Source organism: Simochromis diagramma, unplaced genomic scaffold (assembly GCF_900408965.1).
Source record: "Simochromis diagramma unplaced genomic scaffold, fSimDia1.1 OVJJ01000308.1, whole genome shotgun sequence".
Taxonomy (NCBI): Eukaryota; Metazoa; Chordata; class Actinopteri; order Cichliformes; family Cichlidae; genus Simochromis; species Simochromis diagramma.
This window is the reverse complement of record NW_024386785.1, coordinates 2,860,935-2,888,831: the sequence shown is the minus strand read 5'-3', so window position 1 is coordinate 2,888,831 and position 27,897 is coordinate 2,860,935. Positions and strand designations below refer to the sequence as shown.

At 42.6% G+C, this 27,897-nt stretch overlaps 1 protein-coding gene across 1 annotated transcript in view; it reads left to right on the top strand.

The window, feature by feature from the left end:
- Positions 1-11,175: 11,175 nt before the first annotated feature.
- LOC120727953 overlaps positions 11,176-27,897 on the top strand; it is a 17,487-nt gene continuing 765 nt past the window's right edge. The window contains exons 1-5 of the mRNA XM_040022568.1: positions 11,176-11,953; positions 20,961-21,108; positions 25,810-25,959; positions 27,552-27,619; positions 27,858-27,895. Coding sequence (XP_039878502.1) covers positions 11,510-11,953; positions 20,961-21,108; positions 25,810-25,959; positions 27,552-27,619; positions 27,858-27,895 — 848 coding nt within the window. The 5' untranslated portion in view covers positions 11,176-11,509. The remainder of the gene's footprint in view (positions 11,954-20,960; positions 21,109-25,809; positions 25,960-27,551; positions 27,620-27,857; positions 27,896-27,897) is intronic.

Below are 27,897 nucleotides of genomic sequence, written 5' to 3'. Positions count from 1 at the left end.
CTCTATAAAGACGTCTCAGGGATTACACGTGTAGCTAAACCTCTTTACAGTGACACAAAGGGGAGTTTCGCTGGTCTGGCCCACTTCAGCTTCTGTCCCATTTAAGACTTTCTCCTGTAACGCTAACTAACAAATGACTGCATGGTTGCACCAGAGAACTGACCACTTGTTAGCAAAGACATTATCTGGAGCTGCAAAATTGATGTTCAAAGGTTGTGGTAACCACAGACCTCAATTCTGGTATCCAGTCCCTAAAAACTGTACTGACATCAAGACAAGGACACCAGAACATGCATTTTTCATGACTCAGTCATATCACACTCTTTGAGAAATATTTACCTTTGGCTCCTGCATGTTTTTAGCCAAAGCATCCACAGCTGGTCATGTCATCTAGAATTAAGTTCCGGCTTCACTCATCCTTATAAATCCTCATCATTCATTCACACCTGTTTGACTATGTGTGACTGTATCACAGAGGAGTGTCATGGTCCCAGGGTGGCTTTGATTAAGTTTTAGGCTGTCATATTTGAAGTAGTATTTTTAGTTCTCTGAGTGTTTCATCTTCCTGTGCCTGTTCCCCAGTCTGAGTGCTGTCTCTGTAATTGGTATTTGTCTTTTGTTTACTTCCTGGTAACTTCCTTCCTGTCTGTTTCGTCTTTAGTAAATTATGTTACTTGCATGTTCCTCGCTGAATAACTTCATGTTTAGCATGTTTCATCGTCTCCTTGTTTCATGGTTTATGGTTGTTGTTGATTTCCTGTTTTATTTTGGTAGTTGGTTCTTGTGGCTTGTTTGCTCGTTTCTTAGTTTTGCTTCCTTCCTGCCTGATTGTCTTGATCACCTTCACCTGTGTCTTGTTCTCACTCTCAGACTGTATAAAGAGTCTGAATGTTTAATGTTGAGCCGAGCGCTGTTCTTCAGAGATTTCTATTGTAGTCCTGCCATCTGCTTGGGGTTTATCCTCCAGGTTCATTGTCAGTGAAGCTCCTCATCATCTGGAGGTTCTATGTCCTGCTTTTGTTTCAGCTTCTTACTGCACCTGAGGGATCGACTGTGAAGCGAGGACGGTTTTAATGGTCAACGATGGCTCTGCACACACATTAACTCTTTTTGGACACGTTTCATTCCTGTCACCATCACCTCCTTCAATCAAATGACCTTTCAACAGCTTTCTGTGCTCTCACTGTGTTTGGAGACTTTACAAGAGCTTTCATCATTCGTTTCACTTTAGCTGAAAGTACTTTTCTGTGCTTCAAATGAAATAGAAACTTTGGATATTTTTGCTGCTTTCATTCTTACAGCTGACTTTGACTGGATCTTTCCCTCTTGAAAGTTTCTACTTGAGTACATATATCAGGCTTCATCCTCTGATTGTACGTTCTGCTGTTTTTCTGTCTTCATTTCCATTTAAATCTCTTTCTGAACATTTATTTTAAGTGTTTTTCAAACAAAGCCTCCCATCCTGTCTGTTCTCTGCTGAGGTTTTCTTTGCTTCATGCTCAGAATAACAATAACAGAAAGAGAAACATGTGGTGATGCAATCTATCTCAGCTGCTTTCTTTCCTGTAGGGGTGAAATCAGTCAGAGGGGATTTACTGCAGCTCAGCACCAGTATGCTGGATTTGAACTTTGTTTCTCCCCCGTTCTGGATTTTAAAGACAGTTAAAATTCCTTCAGCAAACAACCAGAGAAACAGACCTGCAGCGATGTTTAACTCCAAAAAATCTGATTTCCAAAGAGGAAGACGAGTCAGTCTCTTCAAAATGTGACTCAACATCCTTTCCAACTTCCTGTTTGATTTTCTGATTGAACATTTTTGTCACTGTGAGGTTTCAGATCTGGAAAAACCAAAGTATGTTACCAATACAGCTGCTACTCAAACACCTGAAATACTCAAAAATTTTGGCCCTCGTGAACATGAAGCATTAATTAAATGTAATGCAGCTGAAATATATAAAATTAAATATGTTCAAATCAAAAATATATACATTGTATAAAGTGAATGTAAACCAATAATGTAAATTTCACCAGATTCCATTAAATCGAATGATTTACATGGTAAATATGAAACATTTCATTAAAAATGTGCAAATAATGAAAGTATTCAAAGTCAGGATTTTGGGCGTGAACATCATTTCTACTGTAGCATTCAACATCTCTGAATCTTGTCCTACATTTCTCGAGTTAGATCATATATTTCAGCGCTTTTTCCAGACAGAAGGAGTTGACGTCTCTCTCATCGGTGTCTCTTTTAATTAACTGTAACATGTGAGGTTAAGTTCTGAACCGCTGCCTTTCCTCCCAGCTGGTCACGGGAGTGTCATCGCTACTCTAAAAAGATTTACAAGTTGAGGAAAAACTCCAGCTTCGAGTCCAGGAAGTGAGTGAAAGTCTTTGTAACTGACCCTGCAGTCGGGACCGTCAACATTATGACCTCACATAACACCTTGTGCAGGAGAAGCACTGAGTGATAACCCAGCCTCCAAGTGGAGGACCATCACTACGTCTCAGATGAGGCTACAGCTCAAAAACGGAACAGCAGTCTTTGCAGCATCCAAGACAGAATAAGGTGCATCTTGACGGGAGCGTGACAGGGGAATGATCACTTTGTCAGATAATCACAGGGCCGTGCAGCATGTATTTGTCCCTCAGCGTCAGACTGTCAGTGTGGAGATTTACTGAAAAGCCCAAACAGTCCAAACAACTGACAGCTGGGCGGCCTGCCATCAACAAAATTGTCACTCATCACCCGCCTTGCTTGCCACATTTGACTCCTTGTTTCTTCCCCAAAATGAAATGTAAGCTCAAAGGTCACCATTGTGACATGCTGGCGCTGTTTAATGCACTGAGCGAACTGAGCGTTCAGTTCAGTTCAAGTGTTTAGTGTGCTGGGAGCACTGGGAGCTGTGTTACCACTGCACAGTGATTTCAGATGCATCACGCCTCAGCGGTGAAAGATTTGCTCTAAAATAACGCAGAGACGACCATGGGAGGAAACGCACCGGAAACCAAGCATGAGGCTGCCTGAGAAGCATTTGATTGGTGTAACTGATGGTGTAACAAAAATCATTTTTATATGTGATTATTAAAACATATTGAATTCAACACCTGACACCAGTGAGATCGGTTAACAGTTTATTGGCAAAGGTGTGAACACCAGTGAACCCATTAGGACCAGTAATCTGAGTGAAATCAGGCCCAGGATATCTAGTTACTGGGTGAGGTGCAGCAGTCACATCGGTGAAGGTTCAGAGTCGCTGTTGAGGGTTCGACATTGTCTCCAAGGAACAGTCAGCTTCCTATATCGATGACATCATCACTGAGCCTGTGCAGGTCTAGGAACAGATGATGACGTCAAGGATGGGCGTTACGCAACATGCAGGTCTGCTCAAATATTGCATAATGCAATGCATGTGTGAGAGAGATTTGGCTCCAGGCCCCCAAATTAATCATAAACCGAAGGAGTGAGAGGTACCACACCCAACACACACACACACGCACACACACACGCACACACGCGCACACACACGCACACACGTACACATGCAAGGCCGCTCATCTGGTTGCCATTAGCAGCCAGTCAATGACAACAGAATCACATGGGCTGGGCTCATGCACATACACACCATTGCATATTATTCAAATGATGCATGGATGTGTGTGCGAGTGATGTGTGTACATTTGGGAGTGAGGTTGTGTTGTGCAGTGAAGGACTTCAGAAAGTGTGGATAGTTTAAAAAAACAGGCTTGTTTGGTATGAGGGGGGATTTTTGAAAATGAGAACAAACTTTAGTGGGAACATACTGTGAAAAATAGGGACATATTCTGAAGTCTGGATCTTTTTTGTGTGATGTTTTTGGATTGGAGAAGTGGAGGTTTAGATCATGATCAGGTGTAAGCTGGTCCGACTTTAACATCAGCTCCAGTCTGCAACCAAAGGGGAATTCCACATCTCCTCCTCCTCTCCACCACTATCCCATCTCTTCATATTTCACTCCATTTGTTCTTGTCATGTTTCTCTCTGTGTGACAGAAACTCCCCTTGTAGACGAAGCATAAAATATTCTAAAAAAAACCCTTGAACAATTAAAAAGACTTTGGTTTGATCTTAAGTCGTTAGCATTGAACACAAATGTTTGGTTCAAGAGGATTAAACTGGATTAGCCCACATATCACTGACACTGCTGCGACTGTCTCTAATAAGTGTGATTTAATATTTGGCAGGATAATTTATGTCAGATAAATATGGTTAAAAATAATCTCTGACCCTAAAACAAGATGTTTTATTCCCTGTATGTTCTTGTTATACCCTTTATGTTCATTCAAAATTTCCTTCACATAGATTGTAGTCATATCCATGCAAGCTTCACATAGATTTAAGCTACGGATCCCTTTTAAAGTCATCTTCCGGGAGAAGAACAGATTTTGATGCCTCTCTGCTCCTCGTGCAGATTCTGTCCTGACAGAGGGAACTATCATCTTTCCTTGTCTCCTCCTCCCACTGGGCTGTGTCCAAAACAACATCGAAGCATCTCCGCAGGCCCCGTCAGCATGGAGCTGCTCGCCCTGTCCCTCAAACACAGGACCGGCAGCTCTTCAAATTTAAGCTCAACAATAAGTCTGAAGTTTAAAAAAGGGTTCAATACCAAGATCTGTCTGCTCTTTTTACTTCAGCAACTCGCTCCACACATGGACACATTGCAGAGTTGGAAGCGCTCACTCTGATCCAGCAGCTGTTTAAACTCTAGGAAACTACAAACTTTATGCATATCAAGCAAATCTGGACTTTTTGGGCTTTAAAATGACAAAATAATTCTCTTCTTTTCGGAACCATTTGATTTTTCTCTCTAGTCTAGATTGAGGACTAAATCAACACTGGTACCAAAATCTATCAAAGTTAAGATGAAGCTGTCTGTGTGTAACTACAGGACATGGATGTACACTCATGCTGTGGGAAGCAGACCTTCCTAATCGCTCCGTCACTTACAGCATAAAGCTTTGTGAAAAGAATAACTCTGATCATATCTTGGTGCTTATTTCTCTTCCTGCTGATTTGATTTAACTTTCCGTTGCATCCAGTCTTACTGCACCAGCTGTCACACACTCAGGAGACTCCCTACATCAGAACGAACATGACTAAACGTATGTTTGGCTCCTCTCCACCTTCCAGCTGGAGCAGATTGCAGGACAAAAGGAAAAAAAAGTGGACACTCGGACTCCACCCTGCGAGTTTCACAGGTCTGGAAAAGAGATCTTACAGGATGTGATTCATTAAAACTCTGCTTGTCGTCTCATTTGATCTGTGATTGTTGTCTTTTTTCTGTTATCCATTTGGTCTCACGCTGTGTTTTCACAGTAAAAGATTTCACTTCACACAAAGAAAGGTCGATAACTCCGTGAGCTCTCTGATCTCTTCAACGTGTGCCTGAAAGCAAAGTTGGCAAACTTCAAATACGTGATGTCAATTAGTACGTTTAAAATTTTAAAAGAATTTCCTGAAAATCTGGAAAACAAAGTGCAAAAATAAAACATGCATCAACACATCATGGCTATCCACACTGTATTAAAAATACCAGAAATGCTTTATTGTAATGTAAGTAAATACTATAAATACTAAAGCTTTAGAGTTGGAAAAAGAATATTGGTGCAAGTTACCGCACATTTTTGAGGCATGAGAGTGTTTTTTCTCAAGTCTCATGAGAATGTACAGTACATGTTTGAATCAGCTCTTTGTTCGGGTGTGGCCTCTAACTCACGACTGTACGCCATATTATCCATATCAAAGAGAGTGTAAGGCTCAGTATAGTTCAGCTTACAGTAGTTCTGTTCACTGTTTTATTATCAGGACTGTGAGATTGTCATGAATTCATTTTTACCCCAGTCAGCTGGGACACAACCGCCCGATCCCAGAACAGTGGAGGGAATTTTACTTCAGTTACAAAAATCCTTAATAAAACAGAGGAAAGCAGTTACACAGTATCCTCTCTAACAGCAGGAACACATTATTTTATAAGCTGTATTTTCAACTTTGTAAAGAAGCAACACTTTTGTGTTTTACTGGTAGTCCTCGCTTATGAAACATGGTAGGAACACGCTGAAACATGAAGCATGCACATCGTTTTCACAGGACTCGACGCAGTCGCCTGAAAAACTGTGGATCCTGTGATTCAGCAGCTTGTAGAACCACCCTCAGCAGCAACTTTATCAGTCTCACATCACTGCAGAGGAATTTTGGCGCTCTCTTCTTCGGGATGTTCATTGAGGTTCGCAGGTGTCTGTTTGTGGACAGATATCTTTACATGCCACCACAGCATTAAAGGTTAAGTCTGGACTTTGACTGGTTCACTGCGGCACCTTGATTCTTTTATTTTTCAGATTTACTGCTTGGGATCTTTGTCTGGTGGTCCAGTCGACCCACTCTGGTCCCAGCTTTAGAATACTTTGGTATACAGAGAAGTTCAACCATTACTATTTTTGTGCAATAAAACAAATAAAATGTTGCGTTTTCTACAAAAACGGGAACATTAAAGCCCGACATCGACACCGTCAAACTCTGGATACTGTGCAGTGGAATATTCTGACCTTCTCTGTGTTATGTTGATATGGCTGAATGGATGGAAGGCTCCACAGGCTCCACAGCGTCATGTTGTGTCTTCATGTAATCCTCTGTTTCAACATAAAGTACTCGTCTGTACAAGTTATCTTTTACATGGACTGTTCTGATGGTACTCTTTGACCGTGGCAGGCAGATTACATGCTTGGATGAATGAATCTGTGCTTGTTATCATTCTTAGTCAAAAGCCATGCAGACTTTTATTGTGAAATGTTGTTTGAGCAGGTTTATGGGAAGCAAAAAACACTATGATCCGCTTTGTCAAACATCACATCTGTGGTGCTCTTACTACCACTCACGGTCGTCGCCCTTCTTCCTGATCTAGCTTCAACAACTCTTTGCCACAGCCTGTGGCAACGCTCATCAAGTTTATCCCTCTGTTACTACAGGATCAGGATATTATTTAACAAACTTAGTGAATTTGTTAATTTCATTTCCAACTCCATTTTTTGATTGAGTGAAACAGATTCTTATGTCATGTTGGTGCAACCTCTGGGTTCATGCTTGTCACGCTCCTGGATTGTTGATCCAGTGTTTTGAGGGTTCATGATGTACTTTTGGTTTATGAAGTTATGTTCCAGTGTTTCATCCGTTGTATTCACTCTGTTGTTTGTATCCCCAGGTCTTAGTTTGCTGTCTAGCCTTTAAGTTTCGGTTATTATTCCCCCCTCTGTGTTCCCCGTCCACCCGTCCACTCCCTCTTGCTGTGTGTCGTGTCTGTAAGGTGACTCCTTGTATAATTCTTTCTGGTTAGTATCTCCCAGTTGGCCTTCCCAGTTTAAATCTGTTCTGAGTGCAGTCCTGCTTGTGAGTCTGGAGTTTGGGTCCTGGCACACACAGATTACCGTGACAATGCCATGTCTGAAACAAAGTGTTTTAGGTCCTGTTTAAGAGAACTACCTTTTGATTGGCTGTTTATCATAAACAGAAGGTTTGACAGCTGAGTTGGTGCTGAGTGCTCACAGCCAGAACTGTGTGTCCGAGATGGCCTTAAAAGGAGTCACTCTCTATGACATCACAGAGATCCAAGGCTAGAAAAAACTGCGATCTTAGTCTGAAAGGCTGAGGATCATAGAATTTATTACTTGCCTTGTTATTTGAAATGTTGGCGATATTCAATATGGATAATTCCATATCCTGTTACAGTTCAGCTACTGTAGCAGTTATATATGACAGAAAACGAGGGGAAAGTCCTCTTTGTTTGGATATCTGCTGCTGCTCGTTCAGTCCTACACTCATTTAGGTTTGACGACCTAAATCCACCCTGAACTTATTGTCTTCAACACTCCTGACAGTTGATGTGACACTGAGGTCAGGACTCGTGAATGTCGCATCAACATGAGGTTGGTGTTACTCAGCAAACGCTGACCCCACAGGATCCAGTTTCATATATTCATCCCATCTGCTTCCTTTACCACACACACATACACTTACTCAGGAATGTGTTACATTGTACAGTGAAATGTGAGCCTGTGGGTACAGCAGGGTGTGTGTTATGATGTGATGTACTTGGCTGAAAGAATGAAAACACAGCTTTGGCGTTCACAAAAAACAGTTACCGGTTCTAATTGCATCTGTGTGGCAGACCGAGTCCATTTCTGAGTGACCGTCCCTCAACATAACAACTCCTAAAACGAAACTTTTGCAAAGCTATCACCCATAAACGTGATGATTTATGGTCACAGTGTGAGAGCATTGCTGGGTCGCTTCATATTTTCTGGCAGCTCGTTAGTTACAGATGTGACAGCTGTGACTCCTCCCTCTCCATGATGTGGTTCTCTGTCCTCGCTGATCACAGATTTTGGTCCTTCAGTGTTTCTGTTTGTGATGCCATTTGTCAAAGGTTGCCTGGGAACAATAACAACAAGAGTTAAACATTTTAACAAAAGCACATAATGAAAGTGGGCCAACTAGTCTTAACATCATGTTAGCTTTATGTCTGTGGAAGTCCTGCATGAGTGACAAATAAACATAACAGATGAATGACACCAGCAGAAGTGACCTGTTTCTGCCTGGGCCACGTCCTGATGCTGCTCAAATGATGTCGTGTTTATGGAAGCTGTGCGGTATTCAATAAGAAATTAATGGACTTTTGTGTCCCGAAAACCATGACGAGGACATTTCTGAACCAGAAGCTGTGGGTGGATAAAAGCATCTACACTGCTCTGAGGACCAACACCACCGCCTGTAATAAAGAGCTCTCAATCAGTAACATGAGGAAATACAAGGCTGCCTCTGATCAAGTCCACAGAGCGCAATCTGTCGCCAGAAGACCACGTACCATCACAGACTGTAAGGAAAAACCCTCGAGCTCTCTGGCTGGAGAAGCACAGATCTTCTATGTGTACTTTAAGGGCAGGAAACCAACGTACCACCTGGTGGATTCATGACAACCACTGGGACAGATCACAACTTAAGGAGGACTTGATTCCCTTGAAGGCCGTGAATTTATTAGACGTTTCCTCAAGGGAAGTGCCAACGAGCTGGTCCCTGTGATATATTTAACGACTGCATCATCCCCACCAGAGATGGGCAGTAACGCGTAACGCGTTACTGTAATCTGATTACTTTTTTCAAGTAACGAGTAAAGTAAGGGATTACTATTGCAAAAACGGTAATTAGATTACCGTTACTTTCCCGTAGGAACGCTGCATTACTGCGTTACTAAAACCGTGATTTTTTGCGAGAATGTTTCATGACAGTGACGTAAGCGAGTGCGACGTTCGTGACAACAGCTGTGTGCAGATCAACAATGGATCACATATCGAGTGCAGAGAGAGTATGAGCGTGCAGCGTTTAAAGCGTGGAAGTACTGACCTTACTTTGAGTTTGATTCCATAAAAAGTGACAAAAACATTAGTGTTCGCTGTGCGTGGGAAGAAAACTTCTTTTTACAGCTAAAAAACCCCTAAACCTCCGAGCAAGCACCGAGTAGCTACGACGTAATGGGAAACTCACAGAGAAACTCGCGGATTCTTCCACTGACCGCGGCACACCTGCACCAGGGTAAACCTCCGCCTATGCCACTCCTGCTTTACAGGTGAAAATAGAGCAACAGGACCGCTGAGTCTTTGACTTTATTTATGTTCTGCTGTGTTTTACTTGCATCTATTTGAAAGACTGAGTGTAAACACAAAAAATATTTTATTTTATGTGCTGGAATGTGCAGAAAATAGGTTTAAATGTTAAACAAATTTCTTCCAGTCAGAGAATGTTGCATATAATTAAATTTTTGCTTGATGCATAAAGTCAAAAGATTAAAACTAATAAAACAAGTTTTAAAAAGAGACTTTTCCATTTGATTACATTTTGTATGATGGATTATGCAGAAAAAGTAGAATTGGGCTGAAAGATCTATCGCTTTATTACCTATTCAGGTTGTAAATCATGTTTTTAAAAAGTAACTAAGTAATTAATTACTTTTGATAAGTAATCAGTAAAGTAACAGGATTACTTTTTTGGGGAAGTAATCAGTAATTAGTTACTGATTACTTTTTTCAAGTAACTTGACCAACACTGATCCCCACATGCATCAAACAGTCAGACATAGTTCCTAAGAAAGTCCAGCCCCCAGCAGTTTCAATGACCGTTGCTTCTAGATCCTGGATGTTTGCAGAGATAAAGCGAGATCAGAACCTTAAACACATCCTCCTTGCCCGAGCTTTAAAATTTGCATACGTCCCCACAGATCCACAGATGACTCCATAGCCCACTTACTCAACTCTATCCAATTTGGGCTCTAGCAGAGGGGTTCATGTTAGCCTGCTTTTTATAGACTACAGTTCAGCACTTAATGCAGTAGCTCACTTCAGGCTGGCCACTAAACTAACCTTGGCCTGCCTTCCCCCACCCTCAAGACGAATCTTCAGTTTCCTGACTAGCAGACCACAGGTGGTTCACACAACAGGTGGCTCAAGGTTGTGTGTTGAGTCCTCTGTTGGATCCCCCTTACACCTATGACTGTGCAGATACTTCAGACTCATCATCATAGTCAAGTAGACTCACTACTCAGTCACTTGAACACAAATAATGATGAGGCTGCCTGTCGGTATGAAGGTAAGCACCTAGCTGACTCGTGTAAGGAGAGCAACCTTGATGAATCAACTCAAAGACAATGTCACTTAAAAACAGCAGAGATGCTTCGACCCTCTCAGCATAAATGGGGCCCAGGTGGAGAGAATGAATACCTTCAAATACTTGGGTGCATCACACAGTTAATTAGTGCCAAGTGACACTAGAATTATTATTTCGACTTATTTCTTTCACACTTTGAAATGTTTGATTGTTGAATGTTCAGAGAAAGAGGACAGAAGTCAAATAAAGGCAGAATAAGTTCATTTAAAAAACATGAAAAGGAGAAAAAAACTGACGAGAGGAAGAAACAGAAAACTGAGGATCAGAGAGTCACGCTGACATGGAGAAAATGGAAAGTGAGCACGGGTGGAGGGTGGAGTTATTTTGTGCGTACCAGTCGGTGCAGTGTGTGAAATGTGAACTCTGCAGGGTGTGTGTGTGTGTGTGTGTGTGTGTGTGTGTGAGTGTGTGTGAGGGTAATTCGGCTGTTCTTCACTCTGTAAAATAGTTTTTGGGATACTTCATTTTAGTGGGTTTGGGTTTCGAGGATGCTGAGAGTACTCACAGAGACAGGGAAGTCTGTGTGAGTGTGAGTAGGGGAGGATCCTATTTCTCTTAAAGCCGGGTCAGCAACACAAAGATCAGCAGAGCTGAGAGTGAGAGGCACTGAGGAGGGAACGCACACACTTTTAAACAGGCACACAGACTCACACTAAGACAAGCGGCCTTTTGTACACACTCAGTTGTTGATCTGTCTGACACGCAGACTCTTCGCTGGACTCTGGACCACTTGAGAATATTCCCCAGGACTCTATTTCTCCTCATGCACCTGCGGGGACTCTCAGCGCTCCAGGGGGTCAGTACCCAGAGAGGGACCATGACCCCATGGACCACCCAGGATGGAGCTTCATGCAGCTCCAGAGAGAGGACAGGTTCCAGCGGCCGCTGCAGCCCACTGAGGAGAGCTCCTCTCTGGGTATGGCTGCTGCTGGGGGCTTTGGTGGTTCCTGGAGCCTGGAGCTTTCTGAACGAGGAGCAGGAGGAGATGCTGGTGGAGCTTCACAACCACTTCAGAGGACAGGTTTCACCCAGCGCCTCGGCCATGATGCCTCTGGTAAGACCCAACAAGTCATCCCAAATAAGCATAAATAAAGGAGGGGAAGGTAATGCAGCACGTTTATCCAATAAATGTCAGATATTGTATCTGATATCACCTTTTCCCCCTCGAGTGCAGACACAGAATATAAAAGCAGACACATCTATAAATGTCTAAGTTTCTGTCCAATGTCAGTACATTTAATCACTGTTTTTGCTTATTCATCACAAATAAGCAGAGACGTCTATACTCATGGTTATATTAGATATATATCAGCAGATTAGAGTAAAATAGTATGAAGTCATGTTTTTAGGGCATGGGACTGGACTCAACATCACCATTATGCTATATTGGTGAGTCCAGGCTACAAGTAATCGTTTGGATCAGGAGCAGACCAAGTGTGATAGTGTGTGATTTAAAGCACAGCATTAAGAAATAAAGATTTTCATCCAGCTTTAGAGAACTCACTAAAAATATATCTTTATCTCTGCTGACTTTTCTTTGTGTGAGCATCAAACTAAACTCTAAATGCAGCATCTCTGTTTTCTGTAACTGAACTACTTTAAATATGGTTTAAATACAGTTAGCCTGCAGCTACAGCAGGCTAACACATAACCTGCTTCGCTGAGAGCGATTCAGCTTTGTTTGATTGAGTAACTTGTGGTTTTGAGCTGTGAATGTGTCATCACTCCGGGGAGGAAGACGACAGTGGCTTCTCTGATCATGAACCATTTACGGTGTTACATTTTTCATCTTTGTGACTCATCTTTATGTTGACGCCATCAGGAAATATATGTGATTGCAGGAAATGCAGCAACATAGAAATACTTTGAATTTGGTTTAAAAACAGAACAGAAACGGTTGGCTAATCATGTAGAATGGCGATGACAGAGCACAGCTGCAGATCTTTACTGCGTAACAGAAATTCACGCCTTTGTATCGCCATTATGATGACGCGCATTAGTGTGTAGACACAGCAAGAAGGTCCTGGATTGGTGTCCTGGGTGTTCTTCATTCCATGTCGGTTTAACTGGTTTTTCTAAACTGGTCGTAGGCGTGAATGTGAATTGTCTTTTCTGTGTGTTAGCGCTGGTGTAACCCACCCCTCACCCAGTTTCGGAGAAGAAGTTGGAGAAATGGATGGGTGTTGTTTTTTTCTTGTCTTTGTGAATGATAGGAGTAAGCACCCCAGCAGTTACACCAAATATGGACATGAATCAAAGTAAAACAACACTTCGACAGTGATCATTGTGTCATACAGCAGCAGTTTTAACCAAGTCAAAAGCTCCAAACATCCATCGGTCCATTTGCTTCTCCTTAAGTCAAAATGTATCAGTTATTAACTCAAAAAAACAACTTGAACCATGGATAGTATCATAATCAGACCACAGCATCTGAGAGACACAGATCTTAGGAGGATCCCATTATTATGGCCAAAGCACAATGCTCTCCCTAAGCACCACAGCCTCACAGACCTGAGTGATGATCCTGTCTGTGTTTGTAAATGGCGAATGCACTGCTTCTCTTATAGCACTTTTCTACTCTTCTTGAGCATTCAAGGTGCTTTCTATCTAACATTCAAACACATTCACAGTCTGATGTATGCAACTCTGGGTTTAGCATCTTGCCCAAGGATACTTTCACAGACTGGAGCCGGTCGGGATTAGGGATGGGTATCGTTTAGGTTTTATCCGATACCAGTACCAAACCGGTACTTTTGAAACGGTGCCGGTGCTTAAACGGTGCTCGAACCGGTGCTTAAAGAATGGAGAACACAAACTTTGTCCAAAAACCTCTCATGTTCAGCTGTTTTCCAGTTTTTCTTTGGTCATTTTAGCCTTTTTGGCCAGGGTGAAGGGAGCATCTGCCATCAAACAAGAAGACAGCCGCATGTAGCTATGATGATGTTTGCTAGTTCACCTTACATGCATTAATGTAATAACGTGGTTAGCCTACTCAACGTAAATCACACACGAACAACATTAAGCTACTCACGCAGAGAAGAACGGCTGCTGCTGCATCATCATCCTCATCATTTCTGCTACACTGGCAGGGCTAGGGGCCAGGACTCTCCTCTTCGGGTTCTTGGGGGGATGTTGCTAACTCCGGGTCCGATAACAGGCACCACACCCGCAGTAGATGTGCTCGGTGTGAGGTCTCGCAGCAAGCTATCAAATACGGCGCCTTTCTTGGCTTTTAACAAAGTGCTATGCGTCGCCAGGTGTTTCATCAGATTCGAGGTGTTACCTCCTGTGCACAGTATCACAGTATCACCTTAAAGCACTTGTTGCTGCTGAGTTTGCATCTCTTGCTGTGAAGTACAGCCAGACTTTGACCGCTTGGCCTTGGGCATTTTTAATCTGTAGCTCTGCTCTAAAAGAACGTACCTACCTGGGCCCGCCTACTATCCTCGGAAATGTAAAATGATTGGCTAGAATCTAAAGTGTGTGACATCTCAGGAAAAAATGTGCGCTGCTTTTCGGTCTGGTTACTACTGTTTATGTCAGAACCGGTGCCATAATGGCACCGGATACCGGTACCCATCCCTAGTTGGGACTGACCCTCCTGAGCCGGAGCCACCTCCGTGCTTGATTAGAGCGTTTCCCATGTATAGTTCGGTTATTCTGGTGCATATCAGCTGATGAGTTTTTAAATTTGTAGCTTTTTCCTGTGGTTTGATTTCTCTTCACACAGAGAAAACTCCAAGCAAACCAGAATGTGTCACTGCAAACCACATAATGATGCTCAGAGTTGAACAAGTAATCTCGCATACCTGGCATTTTCCCGGTGGGCAGGCGCAGTTTTGGACTAATGGGCCGGTTTGAAGGGATGCTGCACACCGGATGCCCAATCAAATCTCTTAACTGGCCCCTCCCCCACTAACTAACGGATAATGTGGAGAATTTACTCCTAACATTAATATTTATCTGAGCAGGTTTTAGGCGTAACCCTGGTACCGAGTGCAAAGCATGCTGGATTGTGTTTAGCTCAAACCTGCAGCTTACACCTGGTAGTCGTCACACTGAGGCGGGATCTCGTTCTCACCATAAACAAACGGCTCTGCAAATCATTTGGAGCCGGAAGGGAGTCGGTGTGGCTGCTTTGGAGCGCGCCTGAGTGTCACTGCTGAGCTCAGATCTGCACAACAAACTGCACCAAAGGGGGAAAACAAACCAGAGTTTGATTTAAACTGAATACAAAGCACAGTTTTACTGAGGTACTGAGTTTTACAGTTATTCTAGTGCTTTCTGATGAGTGTTTCTGGAGTTTTTCACTCCTGCTGTGATCTCATTGTCACACCAGTGATTCTGAGCATTAGTCGTGTTGTATTATTTGAGTTCTGGCTCCTGTTTAGTTGTTTGTGGAGTTTTGGGTGCACGTTTAGATGACCTTTGTACTAACCCTCGGTTCCTACTTTGAGTTTGTGTGTCATTCCTCCATCTGTTAACTTTCTTTTTTATACTTCGTCTCTCTTCTAGCTTTGTTTTCTGGCCCCTGCTTTAGTTTTACTTCCTGTCTGCAGCTTCCCTGATTGTTCTTGTCTGTGTTAATCCTGTTAAGCTCTGCCTCATTCCCCACCTGTGTCCTGTCGTCCAGTCTCTGTTTAAATAGCCTTTTCTTCTCTTTGTCCATTGTCAGTGTTTGTTGTTGCTTCCCAGTGTTCTGCTCTCAGTGCCCTTCTGTGTTTTGGATTTCTGCTGGGTTCTGATTTTTAGACTTTGTTATCGGCCTCAATAAAGACTTGCCTTTCATTGTTAGAACTTCTCTTTTCCTGTGGCCAGCATTTAGGTCCAAACCTTTGTAGTCACCACAATTCAGGACAAATAATTAACCCCGTGAAGCCCACACCTCTTTGAACTGTGGGTAATTTATTTAAACGAAGACTACAAAATGTTCTCAGATGGTCTCAAAATCTCTGCCAGGGAGCCTTCATGCATCTGAGCATCTGATAGCAGAACTGCCCGAAGCCAATCCAGACGTAAGAAATCTTACAGCTTAGGGTGCAACTGCAACTGCAGCACACTTCAGAAATGGACTGGATATATAAAAAAACATTTTTTAAAATGTTTTATTTGCACCAGGTAATAAATGTTTGTATTTTTCGCTGTAAAGCTGGATTTTTAAACCCTGGGAGTTTATGGGCATCCTTTAGTGTTCACTTCCTTTTTCAGCCCCTCAGTTGCCAGTTCACTGCAGTTAAAGTCATTTCCCCACAATTGTCTTTAAAGCATCAGCACTTATAACCAGTCTTATGTAAAGCACCCAAAGGTGTTCACGGCCTGCAGACAAGTGAGGACAACCTTTCACAGAAGATATAATGCTACAGCGGCCTGCGAGTCTCTGTTTCGTAACAGTTTAAACCTCCACAAAACTGCTTGTGGGTGGAGGTAGTTTACAGATGTTTGACCACCCAGCCAGTCTTTTCCCAGTTACAGGGATCAGGTCTCCAGTTTTCTGAACCTCGCCTGACTCTGAGCTTCATCCTGAGTAATCCAGAGACCTGAAGACAACACAGACTGACCATTGTGTTCAGAAAGAGATGCTGCTGTTGAGTTTCACTAATCTAATTGTGTTGCATCAGCAGCAACAACCATCCACTGAGCCTCGTGTAAAAGGCTGAACTGAAATCTCTAAAATTAATCTGCTGCTAAAAAAAAGACCCCAACAAATTCTATTTTGTAGAGACGAATAAAACTGAATGAGCTGTGTTTTCAGTCTTTAATACTGTTAATTCCTCTCCATATGTGTGTGAAACTCTACTTTTACTTTGAAACGCGCGTGATTTCTCCGGTTAGAAAATTAAACAGAGCAAATAAGACGATTCTGCTCATTCTCATCACGGTCCGCAATTTATTTTCATCATTTCCAGCTGTGAGCGGCTCTTGGAGTTCTTGAATTATGGGATATCAGGGTTCATCGGAGCCAAAAGCAAATTCAGTTTGAGTTTACGTGACATTGTTTTAAAAGGCTCGGGGTGATTATTGGTGCTGAGGCAGCAGGGCGACGTTCGGATCAAAGGCTGCAGTAAAAAAGAGGAAGAGGAACATGTGACTATAAGGAGGAGAAGGAGACGGATAAAAACTGACTGGCCGGATGTCTGTTTACTGTCTTTATCTTCGGTCCAGAATAGACCTGATCCTCATTTCCTAATATTCTCAGTTCTTGTTCTGTTGTCTGCTTTTTCTTCTTCTTCTCTCTGCCGAATGTTCCCCCGAGCACAAGTGCATATGTAATCTCTGGCGCTGTTTGTTGGATCCGTCTTCTAGCTTTGTCTTGTTCTAATTATCCTTGTTTGTATCTGTGTTTTGTGTCCCGTGTTTTCATGACGAACACACCAAGGCTGTCCCGAACACCATTTTCCGAACTCTGGTAATCAGCAGCAAACGTTTCTCCCAGTGGAGGTGGGGCTGGGATTCTCACCTCATTATTGTCTGATGAAATCATATGCATACGGTAAACACGATGGTCCATGATCACTGAGAAAGAAACAAGTCAGTGCACAAACTGCATGAAACGGAAGAAAGGGAGAGGTCCCTCACTCTGATCCTCACCAAGAGATCCACAGACTCTCTGCCAAGTTTGCAACACGGATAAACAGAAGCATGATGACACTGCTGTGAGTGACAGAGACACCAGGCTGAGATGATAAATAGATCCATATTTCAAAAAGGTGTGGTCTCTAATTACCTTGATCAGAAAAGCCAGTCGTGTACTGTTTGATAAATAAATACTGGAGCATTAAAATGATCAGTCTCTCCAGTTTTTTCTTCTGAGTGGAAGGACAGCTGACAGCAGACCACAAGAAGACACTCGTTAGATATCAGCTAAACAATCACAAAGCCTGCCACAACAGCACACTGGTCAGTTGGCCAGACAGCAGAGAAACACACTGTCTGTGTTTGAGGACACAGTGCAGAAACACATCTTTACCCTGCAAAGAGAAACCGGGAGCATTTAGTAACAGCACTTTTACAGTTAAAAATCAGACTGAATATATTTGACATCCATATATAAACTTAAGATGACATCATGTTATCAGATGAGAAGATGAAGATGCTAAAAACATGTTTGCAAATGCAGGTGAAGTGACGATAATATCACTCAACTATAGTGATACAGCAAACCAGTGAGTTTGACTCTGTGTTTTCTTATTTATAGAAGCACGAATTAACATTTTAGTTTATTGATAGTCTGATAGCATTTATCAATGAAGGATTAATAAAAAAGCATGATTATCACAGTTCAGAGTGCATGTGAGAGCTTTCTGTCTGTGCATCAGATAAAAGCTCTGCGATGGTTTTGTGCTGAAGCTTCGGGCTGGCTGCTTGTTTTGGTTTGCTCACTGGACCAGAGACGAGCTGGAGGAAGTCTGACTCGTTTTGGAGATGTTACAGTGAAGGATGCACCTCTCTGAGTTCTCTGAGGGAATTTTAGGATGAAAGTATTCAGCTGTGTTTGACAAACAGCTGGGATCTTTATCGTGATAATTAAATATCCTTCTAATTAAAATCATAACTGCTTCCATAATTTTCACTTTGTAATTTGATCATATCAGCACAGATGAGTCATGTAACAGCAGAAACATGTCCAGCTGTCTAGATGATCTATTGCTGACATGACCTGACATGTTGTATTTCAGGTTAACATTCAGTCGGTTTTTCATAATTCAAAGAAAATAAGTCTTTCAGCACCTATAAAAGAGCGAGACCACCTTTCATCAAACAATAAAACACATCACTGTTTGTTCCACTGTTGCACTTTTTGGCTCTGGAGACAATGTTAGTCATTTTTATTCTGCTGGAAACATATCGACTACATACATCATTTGCATAATCAATGCCACAGGAAGCTCTTTGGCTTTTTTCTGGAGTAAAAACATGAAGTCAGCCACCGGTGTCAGAGAGCTCTATAAAGTGAGTAAACACCAAGCAGCAAGAATATTTATATTTTTGTTTCCTTCATTGTTCAAAAATAGTTTTTTTTTTTGTCTTTTATGTGAATCTGTTTTTGTCAAAGGTTAATTTGACTACAAACACAGACAGAGAGCTTTTCACTGGTCGTTGGTTTTTCAGATAGCAAACTTATATTTGTGGATTTTTGGCCTCTGCTCTTCTGAAAGAATCCAGCATGATTGAGGCCAGAGTGTTTGTGAAATCCAGCTTTTGAACAGTTTAACCGGAGGTCTGACTGAGTCATGTCATGTTACCTTAGTTAAACTGACATTGGGAGTCCCAGTAGGTCAGTTCCTTGGAACTGTTAGTCTCTCCCTTTTACTGGCTCCACTTACAATCAGTTGGTTTTAGTTATGTGCAAAGGAGAAAAACAGTGGCGCAGTCTACAGTGTGGATGTGAACATTACTTATATTTTATTTCCCAAAAAGACGAGAGTGTGACGGTAAAGTGCAAACCGTGTCCAGAGGAGAAACAGCTGCATTGTACTGCTGACAGAACTCTTTGTAAACATCTGCATAGACAGCACGCTAATGCTAAGCTAGCCCAGAGCCCAGAGACAGTTTAAAGCCGAGTGACCCGGCAGCCTGACCCTGACCCTCAGCCTCCAGTTCTACCTGTTCATGTTTAGAAGTAGAGTCACTGTGGTGACCACCTTGTGCTTGATTCCATCTTTGCTTTGTGCTGTTGCATTTACCTTCATACCTAATAAGAAAAACGCTGTATGTGTCATTATTATTATTTACAGCCATTCTTCTGTGAGCACTTAAGAAAACTGTCCTGTGTAATATATATAATACATTACTTTTTTTGGAGTAACAACACAACAAAGACAAGAAATACTCCCAACACGCACAAACATTCGACCCACAGCATGTAATTGATTCTGATGTCTTTGATATGCTGCTTATTGATGGTGGTGACTCTTAAAGCAGAGCGAATGAGAAGCAGATAATCGATAAGGATATTGAATCGCTAAGTTCTTATCGTCCCATCTCTCGATTAAACCTTTTGTGCCCGGGCCTGAGGGCGAACTGAAGACTCTGCTCCCCACACAGACGCTCAGGGCGCACCTCTGACTGCCAAATGGCAGCATCATGCAGGACACCCGCCTGACAAACATCAGCCAAGATCTGTCAAAGTCTGGGTCACATGTTAACCACAAGCAATTAAACCTCTGAAGCCCATAAACCAGAAGAAAGGATTAGTCCGTTTTCCACCACAGGAACTTTAATGTGTGGTTCCACCGTGGAAATCTCCTCAGCAGGGCTGCTATTAGGATTGGTTTCAGTGGAGAGAGTGATGTAGAAAAACTCCAGCGAGCGGGACGATAGGTTAAACTGAGAAACACAATAAGTGCGATTTTTAAAGCTCCAGCCGCCCTGGGAGAACAAATGAGATGAAAAATAAATGCGGGAACTGCATCAGCGAGGTGATGTAGGGACTTTGGTGCTTCATTATGTCACTGATGAAGTCCACAGGTGATCCTTTTGGTTTAGTGTGGACCAGCAGGGATCAGAATCAGCACCTCCAAAACTGAGGCCACGGCGCTCACCTAGAAAAGAACGGATGGTTGATGCAGCGTCTGCAGTGATGCTGCACGTAATCTCCCTGACACTGGACTCTCGGCTGGCCTGGGGGGTCGTCTCTGTGTCCCCCGGAGGAGCTGAAGGATGTTGCCGAGCATCTCTGACTAAGGCTAGACTGCTGTCAGTGACTCTGCGCGATCACACATCTGCAGCTCGGACCGAAATGAAAAACTGAGATGTAACCTGGGCTTTTATATCAAGTCTTCAATGTAAAAACAGCTGCCAGATGTCTGACGGAGTCTTTTATTTCTCTGATAAACGTTTGAGTGCTTGTGATTGTAGTCATCGATGTTCAGGTTCAAGTTATTCTCTTGTTTTGTAATTCCAGCATCTGAGGTGCTGTGAATTTCACTTCCTCCCTGTTTGCTTTCTCTAACATCTCATGGTTAATCTACTCCACTTGTCACTATAAACACCTCAGGACACATAAAAGCACCTGTTATGCTGAATGCTGCAGTTTGTTTTAGTCGTAGTTACAGAACTGCTAGCATGGATTTGTTTATTTCTCTTTCCTATCTTCCAGCATACAATGGATGGCAAAGATCCATTTTAATAACACTGCCTCCCCGCCTCCTTTTAGTACCAACCAAAACCATTTTTAATTCACTCAGTGAGTTGATAAAAACGTGCTTGCACAGGTTGGCAGAGCAGGGTCATCACTCTTCATCAGCAGAGTAAATCAGGCCTGGGTTCCAGGAACAGGCGGGTGTTTCCCGCTGCAGACGCCCTCCATTAGCAAGCGTGTCAGAGGGAACAGACTGAACAGCGAGGGAGTGAGCGATCAAGGTTGAGCAACAGGAGAGGAGGACGGCTGGGGAAGAGCCAAGCGATGAAGAGGGGGGAAGAGAAGATTTAGATAGAGAGAGAAAAGAAAATTAGGCAGAGAATGAACGAGCGCCCAGAGGAATGTGTGTGTGTGTGTGTGTGTGTGTGTGTGTGTGTGTGTGTGTGTGTGTGTGTGTGTGGACCAGGGGAGGTCTCAGGCTGTCTCAGCCTCCATGGGAGCCCCACAGGGACGTTTCCATTTTCATATTATTTTCTTATGATTTTAGCTGGTCTGCAGAGAAAAAGATGTGAAAAGGAAGGAAGGGAAGGAGGTAGGAAGGAGAAGACAAATGAGGGGAGAAAGAGGAGGTAAGAAGACAGTGATGGAAAAGAGGAGCAACAGGGAGATGAGGGGAGACTCAAAGGGAGGAGGAGAAAGAGACAGAGGACAGAGTTCAGCATTTGTTGGGATGTAAAGGCGTCTGCAAAGCAGCTGGTTCAGAGACCTGGACTGAGCCAAACCAGTGCGACCAGTACAGGGAAACAGATGGAAAGGGCACAAAGGAGAATCAGGCAGACCAGTTCACATCCAGCTGAACAGAACAATGACTTTGACGAACCTACTCGTCACATGTTAGAGCCCGAAACGGACCTAGAGCCCAGGCCTGCAGAGAAACTCAGACTGAGCCCCTCCTCCTCCTCTGACACCCATCAGAGTAACATCATCCAGAATATTCCTTCAGTCACTCCTCGCTCACAGCTGCAGGTGAAATAAGTAAGAGATGCAGCTGTGAATCAAGAGCTAGACTCTCACCCCTAGAAGTGGCTGACACAGTGTCCACACCACTGCAGGCACTTTCAGCATGTTGGTCGCTTTGTTTTCATTCAATGTTTACTTCTGTTTTTGGTCACTGTTAGATTTAGACACTGAAAGCACTTCAGTATTATTATTATTGTTATTATTATTATTATTGTTAGGAAACGTTCTGCCTGGGATTAAAATACTCCCCCAGGTAGAAAATGACACGACAGCTCCGCCTCACTACGGCCAGACTACAGCCTCCTGATGGTTCACCAATCCAGGTTAAAATCTGGGGGGTTCTAATCCATCTTGACCTGATACTTATTTATTTTATCTGAATTATCAGTAAGCTATGGCAAATGCAAACAAACTAACTAATAAATCTGGAGGGGGGGGGGGGGGGGGGTCTAATGTGCTCTAGAAACAAACTCAACTTTCATTGTAGCCACGACTCACTAAGTAAACTCATCCTTTGTGATTTTAAAGTCCAAGATTCAATTACGTTTTATGTATATATGCATACGCACTTTATACTGAAGTCCACACCTGAGGGAGAAACCTGGACTCTGTGAGCTGGGAAACAGTGAAAAATATCCATTAATTTATGAGTCAGTGATTAAAACACAAAAACTTTGTTCAGATTACAAAATACAGGCTGCGGTTAAACTCAGGAGAACATAATCAGCTGTTCTCAGATCAGGTGACTTCCAGTACAGTCGGCAGCGATGATCGTGTGTGTGTGTGTGTGTGTGTGTGTGTGTGTGTACACCACATGACCTGAAAGTCATAATACAGACCAGATGTTGCGAGCGCCTGCAGGGAGAAGAATGTGAAGGAGACCCCTGACTATTGTTTGTGTTGCATGTCAGCGCTGGACAAATAAACACACACATGTGCACACGCACACACGCACACGGGGATATTAAACTCCCTGTCAGGGTCCTGTTGTTCATTCTTTAGGTTTCGTAGCAACAGTGACTCAGACCACGAGCTGCAGACAACGGGCTGAGTTAAAGGCGTCACTGTGCTCCGTCTCATCACTCATGACCATCATCACATGACGTCTTCAGCTGCAGTGGGAGGCAAACAGCAGCATCTGCCCCTGACAGTGGACATTCAAATCAGAACTCTTAATGGTGACTTTGACCGGTTTTGTCCAAAAACTTGTTGCGGATAAATACAGCAAAATAAAACCAGTACCAGCGGGAAGATTTATTGATAACACACGGGAAAAGACCCAGGGAACCTGCGTTAACCATAAAAAGGATCAAAACCCTGAAAACCAGGACTTTCACACACGAGCCTCAACTCTCGCAGCCCGGTACCAAACGACTCGCGGACTGATGCCGGTCCATTGTCATTTCTTGTCCCAGTCGGAGCATTTTTTGGTTGGTCTTCCTAAAAGGAAGCTGATACAGAGAGCCGCTGTTCTTAATGACTTTTTTGAAGGTCACACGTCCTTGCTGTGGGCTATTTACCTTTCACCAGATCAGTTTCTGTACAGGAACCTGCTGTTACAGACATGATGGGAAGGAAATGTGCACATCAGGGGGTCAGACTGCGTTCAGGGTCAGAGGTCAGGGGTAAGGGGTCGCCCATGGTTTGTCTTGTATAAAGGAAGCCGGATAGAAAATAATTGGAAAAAATAAATAACTTCAGCATCTTTAAATGACTGCGAGGCCAGGACAGGATGACTCAGCCTTGGTGGCTCAAACACAGTGGCTGCTTATGAATCAGCTCTCTGCGTTCCACATTTCATTGGTCTGATATTAAATGTCATATCATGTGCAATAATATTTATTTAACTACCGGCTGTCAAATTTACTTTAAGAGGCCGTTCAGCTTATGAAGCCTCTACCAGTGTCACAGAAAACAGCAACAATGATCCTGCTGTTGACTCTGCTGGAGAGCTGTGGCTGATTTTATAGTACTGGGAGATATGGAGGTGGTTATATAACCAGATTAAAGCAGCTCCAGAATATTTGTACATTGCTGTTTTGGATTTACTGTTTTATGGCTTGTTGAACTCTTGGGAAATGCAATGCAATGAAATTATCATGATAATTAAAAGCAGGTTTAAAGAGGGGAGGGAACCAAAAAATGGAGAAGGCTTATAAAACCACCAATTTAATCTCACAAACAATAATTCATAAGTATGACTTTAGTAACGTCTGGTGTGAAATTTTAATAAAACATATACACTCAGTTGTCGTGAAAGCATCGGTGTTGTGTCTACATTAAAACTCTGATTTGTGCAGCGTGCACAAATAAACATGAAGACCAAATAACTGGACAGAGTCGTGGTCGTCATGCCTGCTGAACTGCTGCTTGCAGCACATGAACGACGACGTGCACCAGTTCATTGATGTCTGTGTGTCTTTTGTACTTGTATGCATGAAATTTGCTTTCATCTCTGCTTCGAGTCCTGATCCGGGCGAACCGGCCAACGACTTCAAGGCCGCGACTATCAGAGCCACATGTACGGCACCGATGAATCAAAGCATAAAAGTCAGCTTGTGTTTTACAGAGAGTCACTTACAAGGCAGCACTGAACACACGGTTATTATACTTATGGAGCACAATTATGCCATAATTATTATCTTTGTCCCACAATATGAAAACACTTCAGCAACACAACGTGAAACACAATCAATATCTGATTACAAAAAGAACTTAATCTTTACATTTCCACTTCCTCCTCTCGTGTTCTCTCGTTCTTACATCTTTCTCCCTGTTGTACCTCAGACCCACTGTGTGCTACCGTCTGCTACTGTTGCTGTTTCACTGTAATTTGTATCAACAGTGTAATGAACAGGATATAATTCTGAATGAAAGTTAGCTGTAACAGAATCATCAGCAGGGATGGGCACTGATAGATTCATTTGATGTTTTTAGTTACTTACTGGCTCAGCTTTGAGAGTCACCACAATCTCCAAGCAGCATATCAAAGACTTTACCTTCATGTGAAGGAGTCGCATGCTGTGTGGTGCAGGTGCTTGTAAAGAGCTGGAGTTGCGTTGGCAGCATCATGCAGTTGTTTCCGTCCTGCAGGCAGTTTGCAATTAACTCGTAATTTTGTTGCAATAAAAACAAAAGTAATGTCCAGGCTGGAGACTGAGCCACTATTTTCCTCCTCCGGCATGCAAAATGTAACTGAACTGATTGTAGCCAAGTAGATCCGATAAGCGTGATCCATAAGCAGGCACACTAACAGTTCCAAGGAACTGAACCTCTGGGAACTGGTTCTCTATTTCTACTAATCTTAAATATTTCAACAAACAATGAGGATGGTTCAAGTGCATTGATTTATTTTTTATTCTGGGGCTTTCCCTAATAGTAGAGTTCATGATCGACACACAACAGAGATGCAGGTGGATGTTGAACAGAAGATGAGCCTTTATTTGGGGCTGCACACAACACTACAAAACCAAATCCAACGGGGAACTGAGATAAACTAACAAAATCCTAAAACTGGGGGAAGCTAAGCAACACAACACTAGATACAGAGGGAAAAAACAATACAGAGCCTGAGACCTGAAGAAACCTGGGACTTGGAAAACACGAGAAAAGCAGAGGAAACGCAGATGAACCGAGACAGGGAGGAAGCAAAACACGGGACTGTCAAAGTAAAACAGGAAATACACGAACATAGAAACCAGGATAAACAAAGGAAGCATCTAAAAAATCACTAAAGTACAACCAGAAACCAGCTTTACTTTTACATGTTCATTTGATTGCTTTAAACTCTGACTGCCTTTAATATAGTTGGCCAGCATTTTAGTTACTTTTACGTGACTTCCTCTCTGTATTTAAAGTAAACCATGTTGCCTTGCAAAATGACACGAGCTGTTTATGATTACAAAACAGCAGATTGTTGGTGCCAAACCAGCAATTCTGTAACATTCAGTGATTGTTTGCAGAAATGGATCCAAACCTGAAGCTGGTGGCAGAGGGCTACGCTGCTAAATGCATCTGGAACCACAACCCAGAACTGGAAGATACTGGAGAGAATCTGTACGCGGGCACCGGGCCCCTGGACCTCCGAATGGCTCTGGAGAAATGGTTCCTGGGTGAGTGATCTCAGAAGTAAATATTTGTTGGCTTTCTTGTTACAGCAGACAGATTACAGTCAGTGGTTATCTTTGAACAGTAGAAGTGAGGCTTACAGAAAACCGCTCCAAGCAGTGTTGGTTTTCAGTATTTTACAACCATGAGATCTGCAATCCAATCTAGTTTCACAATGACAAGTCAGAGCAAATAAGATGTTTGTCTATTTACAATCACTAGTAAACCTTTACTACAGAAACACAGTCTCTTTGAGTCGACTTGTCAGGGGTTTTAAAAAATTACTGCTGCTTTTAAAATACGATCACCACAACTAGTTTTGTTTCTCGTATCACCCTATTAGAGCACTTCGCTCTCACTCTGCAGGCCTACTTGTTGTTCCAGAGTATTTAAAGTAGAATGGGAGGCAGAGCCTTCAGTTTTCTGTGGAAGCAGCTTCCAGTTTGGATCCAGGAGACAGACACTATCTCTACTTTTAAGATTAGGCTTCAAACTTTCCTTTTTGCTAAAGCATATAGTTAGGGCTGGACCAGGTGACCCTGAATCCTCCCTTAGTGATGCTGCAATAGGTGTAGGCTGCCGGGGATTCCCATGATGCACTGGGTGTTTCCTTCTCACTCAATATGTTTGTACACTTCTCTGCATTTAATCCACTGTCACCAAGTGCTTGCTGTTAGGGGGACACCTGATTGTTGGGGTTTTCTCTGTACTATTGAAGGGCCTTTACCTTACAGTATAAAGCACCGTGACGGCTGCTGTGAAAGTGTGGATTGAACTGTGACTGTAAATGTTCAGGATAATGACAAATCTGAAGGAATAACTAAACACTGTCACAGCGCTCGTTACTGCAATAAATCAAAAACTGTCACTCTGTAATAAACAAAAGCAATTAACAGAACAGGACTCGAGCATTTCACCAAGTTATAATTTTTCTAATATGGACTAGTTTGAGGAAACCTATAGGCTTTAATATCCAGCAGCTCGCCTGTGGCACACCCAGGCTGAGGTTGGAGTTTCGATTTTTTTCCTCACCTTTGGTAACTAAAAACATTTCTGCTACAGTCGAATGCCGACTAGATTTTAAAAGCATTGTTATGTTGCAGTATCACTAGAAGTATTTTTGCTGCTGTGATGTTAATAGATGAACCTACCACACATTAACTATGGATCAGTGATTAACTTGTATAAAAATGTAACTTTAACACTGAATGTTAAAGTTACAGCTCCTGATGTAGTTTCTCAGTTTTCAACACTTTTTGTATTTGATTTCACTCAGCTGTGCTGAAATTGTTGCTTTTTGTGTTGTGAGATTTCTTGTGGTTTTTCCAACCATTATACTTCTGACAGCAGAGCCCTGTGCCAGACCAGCACTTTAGCTTTGCATCCTTATTGAACCTTATTGTTATAGCTTCTGTTTATTATTTTGGCTGCTGTAACACGAGAACTCTCAAGTTTCAGGATAAACATACCAGATGTTCATCTTGACTGCAGAACCTTTACTTGTCACTGGATATGTCCTGAATGTGGTGATTCTTCAACTAAGTCTCATCATTGTTCACATTAGAATAGTGTGTTCTAATTGATCTGTTCTGTGCAGAACGCCTGGACTACGACTTCCAGAACAACAGCTGTGACGAAGATAAGATGTGTGGACACTACACACAGGTCACAAACACACAAACACACACACACATACAGTATACACAGTCAGGCTATGTATGTGGACAATGACAGGGTGCATGCCCAAACTGAGAATGACTTTAATTATCAATCAACTGTCCAGTTACTTCTCAGTAATGAGAATACGACTAAAATGGCTAAAATCCACTGCAGAGGACATTGTCCAAAGCTTGTGTAGAATGTGGCAGATCCACTCAGTTTAAACTGTGCGTGTGTGTTACAGATGGTGTGGGCAGACACACACAGAGTGGGCTGTGCCTTGC